At 38.3% G+C, this 13,878-nt stretch overlaps 1 protein-coding gene across 1 annotated transcript; it reads left to right on the forward strand.

Annotated features, from left to right (window-relative positions):
• The first annotated feature begins 352 nt into the window (after window positions 1-352).
• LOC121973338 (mechanosensitive ion channel protein 6-like) lies at window positions 353-5,687 on the forward strand. Its single transcript, XM_042524830.1, has 5 exons — window positions 353-2,253; window positions 3,895-4,018; window positions 4,108-4,401; window positions 4,492-4,694; window positions 5,373-5,687. The coding sequence occupies exons 1-5, from the start codon at window positions 353-355 to the stop codon at window positions 5,659-5,661; spliced, it is 2,811 nt and encodes a 936-aa protein (XP_042380764.1). The 3' UTR covers window positions 5,662-5,687.
• The last annotated feature ends 8,191 nt before the right edge of the window (window positions 5,688-13,878 follow it).

Raw genomic sequence — 13,878 nt, forward strand, 5'->3', positions numbered from 1 at the left:
AAAAACATGAGGACCTTTTAATTTATCCGATGAATAATTGAAAAATTTTATAAGGATCAAATTGATCCTCCAGGACTAACATTTTTTGATGGGCCAAAAACATATCGCCTCTCAGGAAGAAGCCACCATTAATTGCCGAGTAAATGTGATTAGTTTAGTCCCAACTCCAATGCCAAGTAAAAAAAAAAAATACAATTGAAATCCGTACACTTGTCGTTGCTCCTCGGGCTGATTTATTATAAATAGCACAAGTGCTATGTTCGATTGATCATGTTCTTGCATGCTAACTTTAGCTTTGGCTCTTCCACCTTTTATTCTTCTCCTTCATTGCCATTTTGCCATCCATCCGGCCATGGATTCCTTCCAAAGGTCCTTCAAGTCCCATGGTGGCTCGCACAAGTACTCTTCCTCTCGCAGCCTCTCCCACGATCTCGAGGAGCAGCCGATCCTTCTTGAAAAAGATGATCCCGACCACAGTGGCGAGGTGGTAGTCAAGATCGACGGAAACAGCCACCACCGTGGTCCCGCCGCGGGCTCCATTGGAGGCGGGAACGTTCCCAATCAAGTGTGGAGGGAATCGAGCTATGAGTTTTGGAAATCGGAAGGCAAAGATGGACGTCGAATCCGAAATGGAAATGGAAATGGAAATGGCGGCGTCGGTCTTCGTGATGAGGAAGGAGGAGATGGGTTCAGCTTCATGAGCCCGCAAGCGGAGATCGCCGAGGATCCCCCGTCGCGGCTCATCCACACGTTCCTTGACCAACAGCGTTCCAAAGGCGCCGAGATGACTTTGGACATGGACATGGAAATGGAGGAGCTAAGGAGGAATTCCAACTCCCCCACTACTGTATTTGGCTCCAGGGAACCCCGAGTCTCCTTCCAAGCTCCCTCCAGAGATGAACCCTATTCTAATCAACAATCACCCTCGTCCGACGATAACGATACCGATGACCCGGACGCTGGACTCCGGCATAGAAAGACTTTGGCGGCGATGCCTGAACTGAGTGGTGCCGGTGTGGAAGTGCTCCGCTGCACCTCAAATTCTTCCCTCCGTCGCAACTCCACCATGCTCCGCACCAAGACTCGTTCGAGGATCATGGACCCGGCGCCTCCTCTGGCGTCTCAGCCGCCCCAGACGGCAACTGGTAATGAAGAGGTGAGGAGGTCCGGGTGGATTCCCATGTCCGGGCAGATCAAGTCTGGGTTCATCGGCGGCAAGTCACAGCGAATGGATGAGGACGACGAGGATCCATTCGTCGATGATCACATCCCCGACGAGTTCAAGCGCACCGATTTAAGTTGGCTCACAATCCTACAGTGTGTGAGCCTAGTCCTCATCGTCGCCGCGTTCGCATGCAGCCTGTCCCTTCCGTCCCTCCGGTTGATGACGCCTTTGGAGCTCCATCTTTGGAAGTGGCTCCTCCTACTCTTCGTGCTCATCTGTGGCCGCCTTGTCTCCGGATGGCTTGTCCGTCTCATCGTCTTCTGCATCGAACGCAACTTTCTCATCCTTCGCAAACGCGTCCTCTACTTCGTCTACGGCGTTCGGAGGGCAGTCCAGAACTGCTTGTGGCTCGGCTTCGTACTCCTCTCCTGGCAATTATTGTTCAACAAGAATGTGCAAGGGCGGGTGAAGAGCCGCACTCTACCAAAAGTAACCAAGATCCTGTTATGCCTCCTCGTAGCCAACTTGTTTCGACTAGCCAAGACCCTGCTCGTGAAGGTCCTTGCTAGTTCCTTCCATGTGAGCACCTACTTCGATCGCATCCAAGAGTCTCTGTTCAATCAGTACGTGATCGAGACACTCTCTGGCCCGCCGCTAATAGAGATTCAACACATTAAGGAAGAAGAAGAACGGACGATAGCGGAACTGCAGAGGCTGCGGGATGCAGGGGCAAGGATTCCAGCTGAGATTGAGGCGGCAGCGCTGTCGAGTAAGAGCAGCAGGCTCCCTGGTACTGAAAACATTGGGAAGAGTACACAAATTGGTAAGAGCTTCAAGTTTCCGACACCCAAGCCTCAGGACGAAGGGATTACGATCGAGGAATTACACAAACTCAACCAAAAGAACGTGTCGGCTTGGAGGATGAAGAAGCTGATGAGAATTGTGCGATATGGGACTCTGACGACCCTTGATGAGCAGGTTCAGCAGGGCGCCGGGGAAGATGATTCTGTCACCCAGATACGCAGTGAATTCGAGGCAAAGGTTGCCGCGAGAAAGATTTTCAACAATGTTGCCAGATCTGGTGCCAAGTAAGTATTCCATTTTGAGGTTCCTCATTTTACATGAAAGTCCATCGGATTGGGATCAGCTCGTTTATATTTAGTCATTCCTACTTTTCCAAGAAGAATATAGTTGCCCTTGATTAAATATAAATATGATTTCTCTTTTCCAAGATATTAAAAGTTATCTAGATGAATGAATTAAATTACATCCATTAAATTGCAGAATATACAAATGAAAAACATCAACAACTATAAAGATGGGGAGTACAATATGACCAACTAAATGAAGATACTTGAGTAAGCATGACTAGTGCCCCCAGGGCGTAGCGGAGACGATGGGCGCATGGTATCTTTGGAGTAATTACCAGGGGTCGATTCTCAGGAACTGACGACCTGGGGTTTACCCCGCCATGCGCCTATGGCCTGTGTACCTGCATGAACCTCCTTCCATATCCGTGGGGCCGGTACTAGGGGGGCTGCTAAGGTAGCGGATCTACCTTTTTTTGAGTAAGCATGATTAGAGTCTTCTCGAGATGGTCTAGTGGCTAGCATATGAGTTGTTGTCATCATAAAGTCTGGGGTTCGAATCTCGGCATAGCAGAGGTAAGTGTCTCCCTTATGTGCTAGTCATTATTCCAAAGGCTAGTAGCCGTCCGTGATTTACCTCCTCTGTGTTGGTCATGAGACGGGTTGATGGGGGCGCTGGGGGCGACCGTATTCGCCTTTGCCACCTTGAGTAAGCATGATTAAGCTCGCACGAGGTACTCAATTGGTTACAGGATGGTAGATTTGTCACAATGAGACAGTGATTAATTTCCGAGTAATGCATGTCCTTGGAAAAAAACTCCACTCATCGCTCAATATTTGATAGTCAGCTATAAGTTGACCTTGTGATGCCTCCCTTCATATAATCTAAGAGGACAGGACTATAAGAGATGCCTAGAATGAACATAATCACCTTTACAATAGAGTAAGCATGATTAGGAATGTGAATGTGAGAAGAACAAACGATTAGACTATAACTAATCTACACTGCCGGTCATGACACTCCTTTCAGCATCTGACTTGAGCTCCAAGGATACATTTATCTATTCCCATTGTAAATGTAGTGTCTATGCTGTTGCTGTACTTGAGCTCCTCTATCAAGCTACCTGTATCAGAACTAGGAACTGCCTTGTATTCTTAACTGGTTCGCTAGTTAGTCAATATTTTGAAAGAATTAAGATGAGTTCACCATGTAAGACTCGTTTGGCCATGATCTAGCTAGCCTTAAAGCTATTCCACCGACACAAGATCATTTGTGTTGCAACTTTGGGTAGAGGAATTGAATGCATAAGCCTTCTAGTGGAATAGAAGCAACTCCACAATGAGAAAAATAGTAGGAAGTATAGACTTCGAAGATAATGACCAAGTCATGTTTCCATCATTGGCTTGCAACCTGAAAAATATTTAGCAAATTAAGATTAATACATCAAATACTCTCATTATCTTTCTGTTTGAACATTGTGGTTAATAATGGATGAAACTAACACCCTGTAGTTCTTCTAAGATTCAGCCTGCCTTCATCATTAAAAATGATACTCTAATTGTCTCTCCTTTCTGTTTGCATTTGCTCATATCCAAACTAGACAAGATAGCTGATTAATTGAAACAATTGAAAATTTCCAGGTATATCTACTTTGCTGATTTTTTGCGTTTTCTGAACAACGATGAAGCTCAAAAGATAATGAGCTTGTTTGAGGGAGCACAAGAGAAAAACAGGGTCAGCAGGCGATCCCTCAAGAACTGGGTGGTACTAATTTATTTTAACTTCTCCCCTTTATTCTATGTTATCTCATTACGTGACAAGGCGTCACTTACGAATTTGAAGCAATCTTGTAGGTGAATGCATTTAGAGAACGTAGAGCTCTTGCTTTGACTTTGAATGATACAAAGACTGCTGTAAACAAACTCCATCAAATGGCAAATGTTGTTGTATCAATCATTGTATTTGTTATTTGGTTGCTTATTCTGGACATTGCCACCACCCATTTCTTTGTTTTTCTAAGCTCTCAGCTTTTGCTGCTAGTCTTTATTTTTGGCAACACTTTGAAGATGGTCTTCGAAGCTATTATTTTCTTATTTGCAATGCACCCTTATGATGTAGGCGACCGCTGTGAAATTAATGGAGTCCAGGTAGTTCAACATTTCGATTTACCAATTCTCCATACTTATCTATAAAGATTATGATAAATAGTTTCTTCTATTTCTTTTTCTGACTTTCAGATGTGCGTGGAGGAGATGAATATATTGACAACAATTTTCTTGAGGTATGACAACCTTAAGGTTGCATATCCCAACTCCATTCTGGCTACCTTGCCGCTTGCCAATTTTTACCGCAGTCCAGATATGGGAGACTCAATCGACTTCTGTATTCATGTTGCAACTCCTCTGGAAAAGATTGCTATGATGAGAGAAAGGATAGTGGGGTAAGAACTAAGAAGCCTTCACTTTTTAATGAAATCTTACAAATTACTCTTCTCATGCAGAATTAATCCTCCCCTATAATAAGAGAATGAGTCAAGAAAAATTAATAGAATGTTGGATGGAGGTAATTAATATATATTTGCTGGAATTTGGTTATCGTCTGGTACCATATTGATCTTGTTAGATTCAGCTACATGGATCTTGCCTTCCAATCAGACATTATCCAAGGCACTTTGAATCCAACCACTTAATTAGAATTACTAGAATTATATATTTTTGGTCTTTCTCACCCATTGCACACTAAACCCTATTCAATTCAACTTGCCCAACACTCACACCCCATCTATACAACTTCAATTATTAATGTCTAGAGCATAGGCAGTTTGGTGGATCATAAATGTTAAAATATCATTCTTTTGGTCCTTCAGCTGGTTTAGTTATTAGGTTTGCATCCTGCTGAAGGTCTCTTTCAGTCAACTTGTGCTAAATTCTTAACCAGTTCATCAACTCGAAATCAATTATGCTGCACTTGTGTTTTCCTTTTCTTGTAGAATATTTGAGTTTGCTTTGTAGTATCATCTTAGGACGCAACTCATCATCCTTCTCACATGAGAAAATAGTTCCAGCTCGGTGTCAACACTATTAGCTACGTTTCTAATCAAAGTTTATTAATTTTGCAGCTATTTGGAGAACAAGAAGGAGCATTGGTATCCTGGTGGTCAGGTCGTTCTGAGAGATGTTGATGACGTGAACAGATTAAAAGTATCAATTTGGATGAGGCATCGTATTAACTTTCAAGATATGGGCGAACGGTTTCTGAGAAGAGAGCTTGCGGTCCAAGAGATGATCAAGGTATTGAGAGAACTAGATATTGAGTATCGCATGCTTCCCCTTGATGTGAATGTGCGCAACATGCCGGTTATCAATTCCACTCGTCTACCGTCTACCTGGACAACTCTCAATTCGTAGGAAACTTCAGATCAAATTTTGTTTCCCTGACTAACTACTCCTTCCTCACCTCATCATAATTTGTCCATAAAATTAAAGAGCTAAGAATATTTTGAGTTTAGGCTTTACCCTTTAATTTCTTTGTCAAGTTATGTCAGCTAGAGAACGACAAACATTAAGAGAGTAAAGAGGGTTGTTTTCATCTGACGTGTTTTATGATCAAGGAAGATACAAGAGTTTGTGAAGCCCACTTTCTGAGATACCAAATTCGGATGGTCAACTTCCGAGCCATCGTCCACATTGTTTCTTTAAAAAAATCATTGAATTGGTTCAAATTTTAGAAAAAAAAATGCTATCACTGTACGAATGGCTGCCGGTTAACGGCGGTGCTTGTAGCTAGCCTTCCTCCCGGGGGTTTTCATCCTTCCTCTTGAGATTTTTATTTTAGTACAATAAAAAATAGTTGGTTTAACTAAACTAGTTTAATCTAAATCGGAAACGATTTGGGTTGATTTAATTGGGCTTAGACTAGATATGATCAAATGACCAGATTTGCTCTATTGGGTCTAATTTGATCAATTGGATTATATTTGTTCTAATGGGTCAGACTTAAACCAATGAGTATTGTTTGATCAAACGGACCTGAGTTTGATCAATAAGTCTAAAATTAACTAAAATGAGCTTAAATCAAATAGTAACAGAATATAGGTACAGAAAATCTCTGCCCAATTAGATCAGTTCTAATTAAGGACAATGAACCAAGTTTAGGATTTAGATTCCTGATTGACTGGTCTAATGGGTCAATCGACTTAGACTCCTAAAAAATTAAGAGATAGACGCGTTGGATGGCTTGATGACCTATTTTGGAAACTTGATCAAGAAGAGTTTCCAGTCCTGGATAGTTATAGGATCTGGGCTTTGATGCATTCATTGTCAGAGTATCCTAAGATCATAGCAGACTATATATGGGGGCGTCATGAAGGATGTGTCACATATTCAGAATTATGTGAGGAACTATTTCACCACATGTTTGAAGAGAATCCTGAAGAGTTAGAAGAGGACTCAAAAATGGTTGAGGAAGATCCAGAAGAGGATCCGATTGTGGATTCGATAGAGAATTCTAAAGTTGTCCCACCTGAGATTGTCCCAAATGAGTTCAGGCTAAGAGGGATAATGTTGGCCATTGCACTAGTGTCTGTCCTAGTGGGAGTGGTGATAACCTATCTAGTTTATTACAGTTCTATTATTGTTATTGTCATTATATATGAATAATATTAGTCCATTTTATTTATGTCAGTTTGTTATGTGTTAACAATATTCAACATATTTTTTATGTTAATGATATGTTCATTCATTTATATTGTTTACTCTACATGATTCATAATAAATGATTAGCTCATTTGTTAGGATGTGTGTAATAGAATTGATTAATATTGATTTGATTGGTCATATGAATAATGAGTAAAAACATAGTTATCACTTGATTTTGTAAACCAACTTAAATTAATATTTAGTCAATCATAAATTGCATGCATATGAATTACACTTAATACTAAATAATGTATTTATTTATGATAGATTATAGAAATAAAAAATATTATAGCTGAACTCAACAAGGGTGAACAACTTAATGAGGATAACTATAAGATCTGATACCTCAGGATACAGTAAGTACTTAAGGAACAAGAAGTTCTAGAGGCTGTAAATCAGGTTATGATAAAAACTATAGATGGTCCCACAACACAGCACAGACAAGATCTTGATGCCTATAAGGCATGAAAGAAAAAGAACTCCACTGCAAAGGGCATATTAATTAGTTCAATGATAGATGACCTAGCTTTTGAGTATAAGTTATATCTTTTGGTTCATGCATCCTGGGTAGCCTTTAAGGAGAAATATAGTGGAGTAAGTCTGAGCAAGCTTCGACAGCTGATGATCAAGTTTGATAGCTACAAGAAGCGCCTGAATGTATCAATGGTTCAACATCTCAGGGGGATGTCGAACATGATTAGGGAGCTTAAAATTGTTGGTCATGAGTTGACTGATGAACAATAGGTTCAAGCAGTTATTCATTTCCTTCCAGATTCTTGGGAGACTATGAAGTAGACCCTAACTCACAATGAAAATATCAAGACTTTCACTGATGTCTCACGCTATGTAGAATTGGAGATGGAGAGAGTTGAATCCGCAAGGATTTCTTGAGTAGCCTATATGGCTGTCAGTTCTGTTGGATCATCTGGAACCATGAAAAAGAAGTGGTTCACGAAAGGAAAGGGAAAGAAGAAAGAAGCTGCTATTGTGGGACCGGACCCAACCAAGAAAATAGGAAAGAAGACTGAAAAGAAACCTAAAAATAAGTTGACTTGTTTTAACTACGGCAAGAAGGGTCACTTCGCTCGAGAGTGCACTGAACCAAAAAAGGTAAATCCAAGTATGTCTTCTTTTCCTGAGTATTTTGTTACTAGTTCAGTGTTGTTAGCTGATTCTTATCCTTTGTAGATTATAGATTCGGGAGCAACCAACCATGTAACTCGAGAGTGAGTTACATTTGTAGAGTACTGTTGGGTACTAGTTAGCAACAAATGGATTTATGTAGGAAATAATGTAATTGTTGAAGTTAAAGGAGTCTGCACTTGCAAACTCAATCTTCGTGGTGATAGTATTTTGTTTCTACATGATGTCATGTATGCTCCTAAAATTTGACGGAATCTTATTTCCATTACGTGTCTTCTTGATTTATGATATTGTATTAGTTTTTACAGCCAATGTGTTGAACTTAAGATTGACTCTGTGTAATCGGATATGATTTTTTAGCAAATACTTTTATGATTCTTGATGTAGAACAAGATGTCAATTCTACTATTGAAGGTTGTTGTTCAAACATTGCTCTTACTAGTAATGTAGATATAACTGATGAGGTTTGACATGCTAGATTAGGATACATAGCACAAAAACGTATGAATCAGTTAGCTAGAGAGGGTCTATTGGACACTCAGGCTAAGATTCACTTGTTTATATGTGAGCATTGTCTTGCTGGAAAAGTAACTAGGAAACCATTTAGTAAGACTATTAGAGCTGAATCACCATTGTAGTTAATTCATTTAGATATTTATGGTCCAATGAATGTGAAGGCTAGACATAGAGCTTTCTATTTCATTACATTTATTGATGATTTATCTTGTTTCGGTCATATGTATTTGATTTCTCATAAATCTAAAGCATTAGATTACTTCATTCATTAAATAAACAAAGTTGAGAATTAAACAAAACGTAAAATTAAGACTTTATGCACTGACCGTGGAGGGGAATATTTGCATGATATGTTCAAGATAATATGTAATGATAGAGGGATTATTAGATAGCTCACAATCCCTGAAACTCCACAACAAAATGGGGTAGTTGAAAGAAGAAATATGACTCTTCTTGAAATGGTTAAGTTATGATGACACAGGCTAATTTGCCTATCTCCTATTGGGGAGATGCATTATTAACTACGACCTATATACTTAACAAAGTGCTTTTAAAATCAGTTTCATCTACCCCATATGAACGTTGGATAGGTAAAAAACCAGATTTAAGTAATCTGAGACCCTGTGGGTCAGCTGCTTATGTTCATGATAATTCTCACAAGTATTAAAAACAAGGATCTAGGGGTAAGAAATGTATCTTTATTAGATATCATGAAACCTCAAAAGGTTATGTTTTCATAAGTGAGCAACAAGATGGAACCATCTATGAAATAGATTCGAGAGATACGACTTTTCTCAAAATAGAGTTCCTAATCAGAGGGAATATTGATAAAAATGTTCCTTTATTTGAGGAGGATAAGATATTATCAACAAGAGAGGTGTCAAAAGAGATGCCTGAGTCTAGTCAATCGAGTGGGAGTAATATGCCAAATCATGAGTTGACTTCTCAACAACCCAACTTATAAAGAAGTGTTCGTAAAATCAAACCTAAGAAGAGGTTTGATATTGAGAATGAGGTATTGATAACACTTCCAGTTGATGATGATGAACCTTAATCCATTGAGGAAACATTGGGATGTAGAGTTAGAGAAAAGTGGAAAGCTAAAATGGTTGAAGAAATGGAGTCTATGATTCAAAATCATGCTTAGGACTTACTCAATCTCCCTCCAGGCTGAAAGGTTATTGGAAATAAGTGGATTCTCAAAATAAAGAGGAAAAAGCTGATGAATCGATTAACAGATACAAAGTTCATTTAGTTGCAAAAGGATATATCCAAATGAAGGGTGTTGACTTTGAAGAGGCATCTTCTCCTGTAGTGAAATTTGTATCTACGAGTTATTTTGGCCTTTGTGGCACATTATGACTTGGAATTACATCAAATGGATATAAAAACTATTTTCCTTAACGTTGAGCTTGACGAGGAAATCTATGTGGTCTAACCAAAAGGTTTCATTGCTGAAGGCCAAGAGAATAAAGTATGTCGACTTAAAAAGTTTATATATGGGGTAAAGCAAGTGTCAAGATAATAAAACATAAGATTTAACGAAGTCATTTTATATTATGGTTTTGAGATGATCAATGAGGATCATTGTATTTTCTTAAAAAGAGAAAAAAGAAAGTATGTCATTTTATCATTATATGTTGATGATATGCTGATAGCTAAAAATGACATTGGGTATGTGAATGAAGTCAAGAAATGACTGTCATCACAATTTGATACAACGGATATGGGAGAAGCTGAGTACATCTTAGGGGTGAAAATCATTAGAGATCGTCTTAAAAGACTTTTGGGTATGCCATAAGAGTCTTATATAAATAAGATGTTACATTATTTCATCATGTTTAATTGCAACATAAAGCATACACCTATTATGAAAGGTACTATTTTGAGTAAGAGTATGTGCCCCAAAACTCCAGAGGAAATAGTTAAGATGAATAAAAAAAATCATATGTCAGTGATATTGGTAGTTTGATGTACATTATATTGTATACATATCCCGATATCAGCTATGTTGTTAGCTTAGTCGATTCCAGTCAAACCTAGGATCGAGACACTGGAAGGCAGTAAAAAGGATATTCAGATATTTGAAGGTAATAACATATTATTGTCTCTATTTTCAAGAATTAAATATGAGTCTGAAAGGTTATTCAGATGTAGATTGGGTTGGGGGCTTGGATGATAGAAAATCCACATCAGGCTATGCATTCTTGTTGAATGGTGGCACCATCTCATGGAACAACAAAAAATAAGCTTAACTAGCTTTGTCAACTATGGAAGCTGAATATGTGGCATATTCAGTGGCTGTGCAAGAAGTAGCCTAGTTGAGAAGGTTCCTGAAGCATATGAAGATTGTTGAGGACAGTGGGAGTCCAGTAACTGTCTACTGTGATAGTCAAGCTGCAATAACTTTTTCTAAGGATTCCAAATATCATAACAAAGACAAGCATATAGCTATAAAATATAACTTTGTAAGGGATATTATGGCTAAAAGAAAAGTAATTCTTGAGTATGTCCCTACACGTGCTATGCTTGTAGCTCCTAAAGAGTCATTTAAAGAACATGTAAAGTCTTTGAAACTTTGTAGAATGTAACAATATTGTAATAACAATTAGATATTGTGATTTGATTGTGTAATTTGTCATAATTTATTTAGTGTATATGATTTTGTTACATTCATATAAGATCTCGATGAGCATTTTGGCAAGTTAAGATTGGTCCACTTATATGGACAATCATCTCTATTTGTTGAGTATAAATAGAGGTAAGACCATTACTTATGGGACATCTTACATAGCTATGAACAGAGATAGATCTATAAGTTAAGGTTATCTTGATAATTGTGTCAAGTTGAGATAATTTATGTGTTAATAATGATCAAAGTAAATGAACCCACCATTTACTAAACCTGTTGAAAGCTAGATTAGAATTCATATGTTAAATTTAGGGTTAGACATTAGGTATGTCTAAATCAAAATCTGTATAATGTTAAATTTGAGGAAGGCATGCCCTCTTTTTTAGTAAAGAGAATAATATCGTAGCATGTGATTCATACCACATGTGCTATTGTGACAATAAAAGTCGTAGGAGAATGAATCCTTATTTCTCTACTATGTGAGACCTTTGATATTATAAGTTAATCTCAGTTTTGCCTTTAGTGACTATTTAGCTATTTACTTAAAATTTTAATCAGTGTCTGCTACTTTATCATGTATCCTATGGCTATGGATGATTCAATCTATGAAGCATAACTAGAAAAGTGACTGATTAGAATAAATAGATTCTAGCTAAAATTGAAGATTAAATAGATTTACATCTTTTGATGTTATTCACTAGTCGACCTATTTTTGTTATGTATAGAAATGATTGTGAATATTGAATATAGAACATGCTTTTGACATAATAGTCATAATAAGAGATTAGAGATGTTCATATTAATGTAAATGAAGATTATTTAATCTGAGTAAATAGCAAGATATATATATCTCTAAGATAACGGTTGTGTGCCACTAGGAGATTGGATGTATCCTAGATAAAGGGTATGTGCTACCAGGGCAGAGAGGCTATGCGCCATTATGAGAATGTCTCTGATTCATTTAGAAGAGAGGCTAAATAAAGTATAACAACTTTGTTAGCAATGATTGCTCAAAGAGCGGCTGTGTAAGTGTGTAAGGTGTAACAATAATCTTAGCATCTATCGCTCAGTGTGCTTGCTATCGCATGGACTATTTTATCTATGTATGGATTATAGGTTCTGAGATAGTCTTTGTGACTAAACTCTTATATAGTCTATATGACTTATTTAGTTTTTGTGACTAATTAGTCTTAGTGACTTACCTAGATGAACTAGTCTTAGTGATTTACCTTGTACGAGTGGGAGATGTAGGAAATGGGGAATGTGAGCAAGCTCACGTTATCCACTACTCTTAAGGAAAAAATTCCCTTTTACCCTTGGGATAATTCCCATATAAGGGTGCGTCCAAGGGTGGTTCATGAAGGGGGGGGGGGGGTGTGGAAAAAAGAGAGGAAGAAGAACATCCAAGGCTGTGGGATTTGGTTTATGGAATCGTTGAGAAACGTTCATCACTGTAACCTTCTCGCAAATGACAAGGTGACTTCCTCCATCCAGCAATTTTCTCTTCTCTGGATTTCACCACGAGGTATGATGTATTGTTTCATACAGTAAATTTCAATTATAATTCCTTCACCAACTTCCTTGGAAGTCGATCACACATGCTCAAAGTAAATCTTCCAAAATTTGTATCAGGAATAGGAAATGGCCTAAGCATCCCTGCTGGCCTCTATTGTTCTGCTTTGACTTGCGACAAATTAAATATTCAGATGCAAAACGTAGGATGTCTCGTTTTATACCCAACCACTAATAAAGTAACTGCAAGTTCTTGTATATCTTTTTACTCCCCGGATGAATAGAATAAGGAGTATTATAGGCTTCTATCATGATTTCAACTCTAAGAGAATCCACACTAGGAACCCAAAGTCAACCTCGATATTTAACAATGTCGTCCTCGACTGTATATAACACCCAACCCTTAGTTTCATCTCTTTATTTCCATTTCTATAATTGCTCATCAGTAGTTTGCTCGGTTCAAATTATGTCTCTCAAAGTAGACGACATTGTCAGAGTGGATAGATTAGGAGCCTCGCCTCTTGCATACATCTCCAAATTGAACCTTTGAATTTCTGTCTGAAGAGGTTTTTGCACTAATAGCTGGGTTATAACTGTTGTTTTTCTGCTCAACGCATCGACAATTACATTAGTTTTCTTGAGATGATAGCTAATATCACAGTCATAATCTTTACAAGTTCTAGCCATCTTTTTTTGCCTCATATTCGCTCTTTCTAGGTGAAGAAATATTTGAGACTTTTGTGGCCGGTGAAAATTTTGTATTTCTCACTATACAAGTAACGTCTCCAAATTTTTAGAGCAAAAACGACGACGACTAGCTTAAGGTCATGAGTTTGATAATTCTTCTCATGCACCTTTAGTTGTCTAGACACATATGCGATGACTCGATCATGCTGCATAAGAACTGTGCCTAAACCTAACCTTGACGCATCTGTGTATAAAACATACTCTCCTTACCTTGATGGCATAGCTAAAAATGGTGCTGTAGTGAAAGCTTGCTTCAACTTTTCAAAACTGTCTTGACAATCGAATGCCTATACAAATTTGGCATTCTTCTTCGTCAGAGTTGTCAAGGGTACCACAATGGTAGAGAAACCCTTGATGAATTTGTGATAGTAGCTAGT

Source organism: Zingiber officinale, chromosome 4A (genome assembly GCF_018446385.1).
Source record: "Zingiber officinale cultivar Zhangliang chromosome 4A, Zo_v1.1, whole genome shotgun sequence".
Lineage (NCBI taxonomy): Eukaryota > Viridiplantae > Streptophyta > Magnoliopsida > Zingiberales > Zingiberaceae > Zingiber > Zingiber officinale.

What these genes read in the sequence shown, in the direction of transcription:
- LOC121973338 (XM_042524830.1), top strand. Translation starts at nt 353, where the DNA reads ATGGATTCCTTCCAAAGGTCCTTCAAGTCCCATGGTGGCTCGCACAAG. An exon ending in GTTGCCAGATCTGGTGCCAA is followed by an intron (nt 2,254 to 3,894) that starts GTAAGTATTCCA and finishes GAAAATTTCCAG; the next exon opens with GTATATCTACTTTGCTGATT. An exon ending in GTGAAATTAATGGAGTCCAG is followed by an intron (nt 4,402 to 4,491) that starts GTAGTTCAACAT and finishes TCTGACTTTCAG; the next exon opens with ATGTGCGTGGAGGAGATGAA.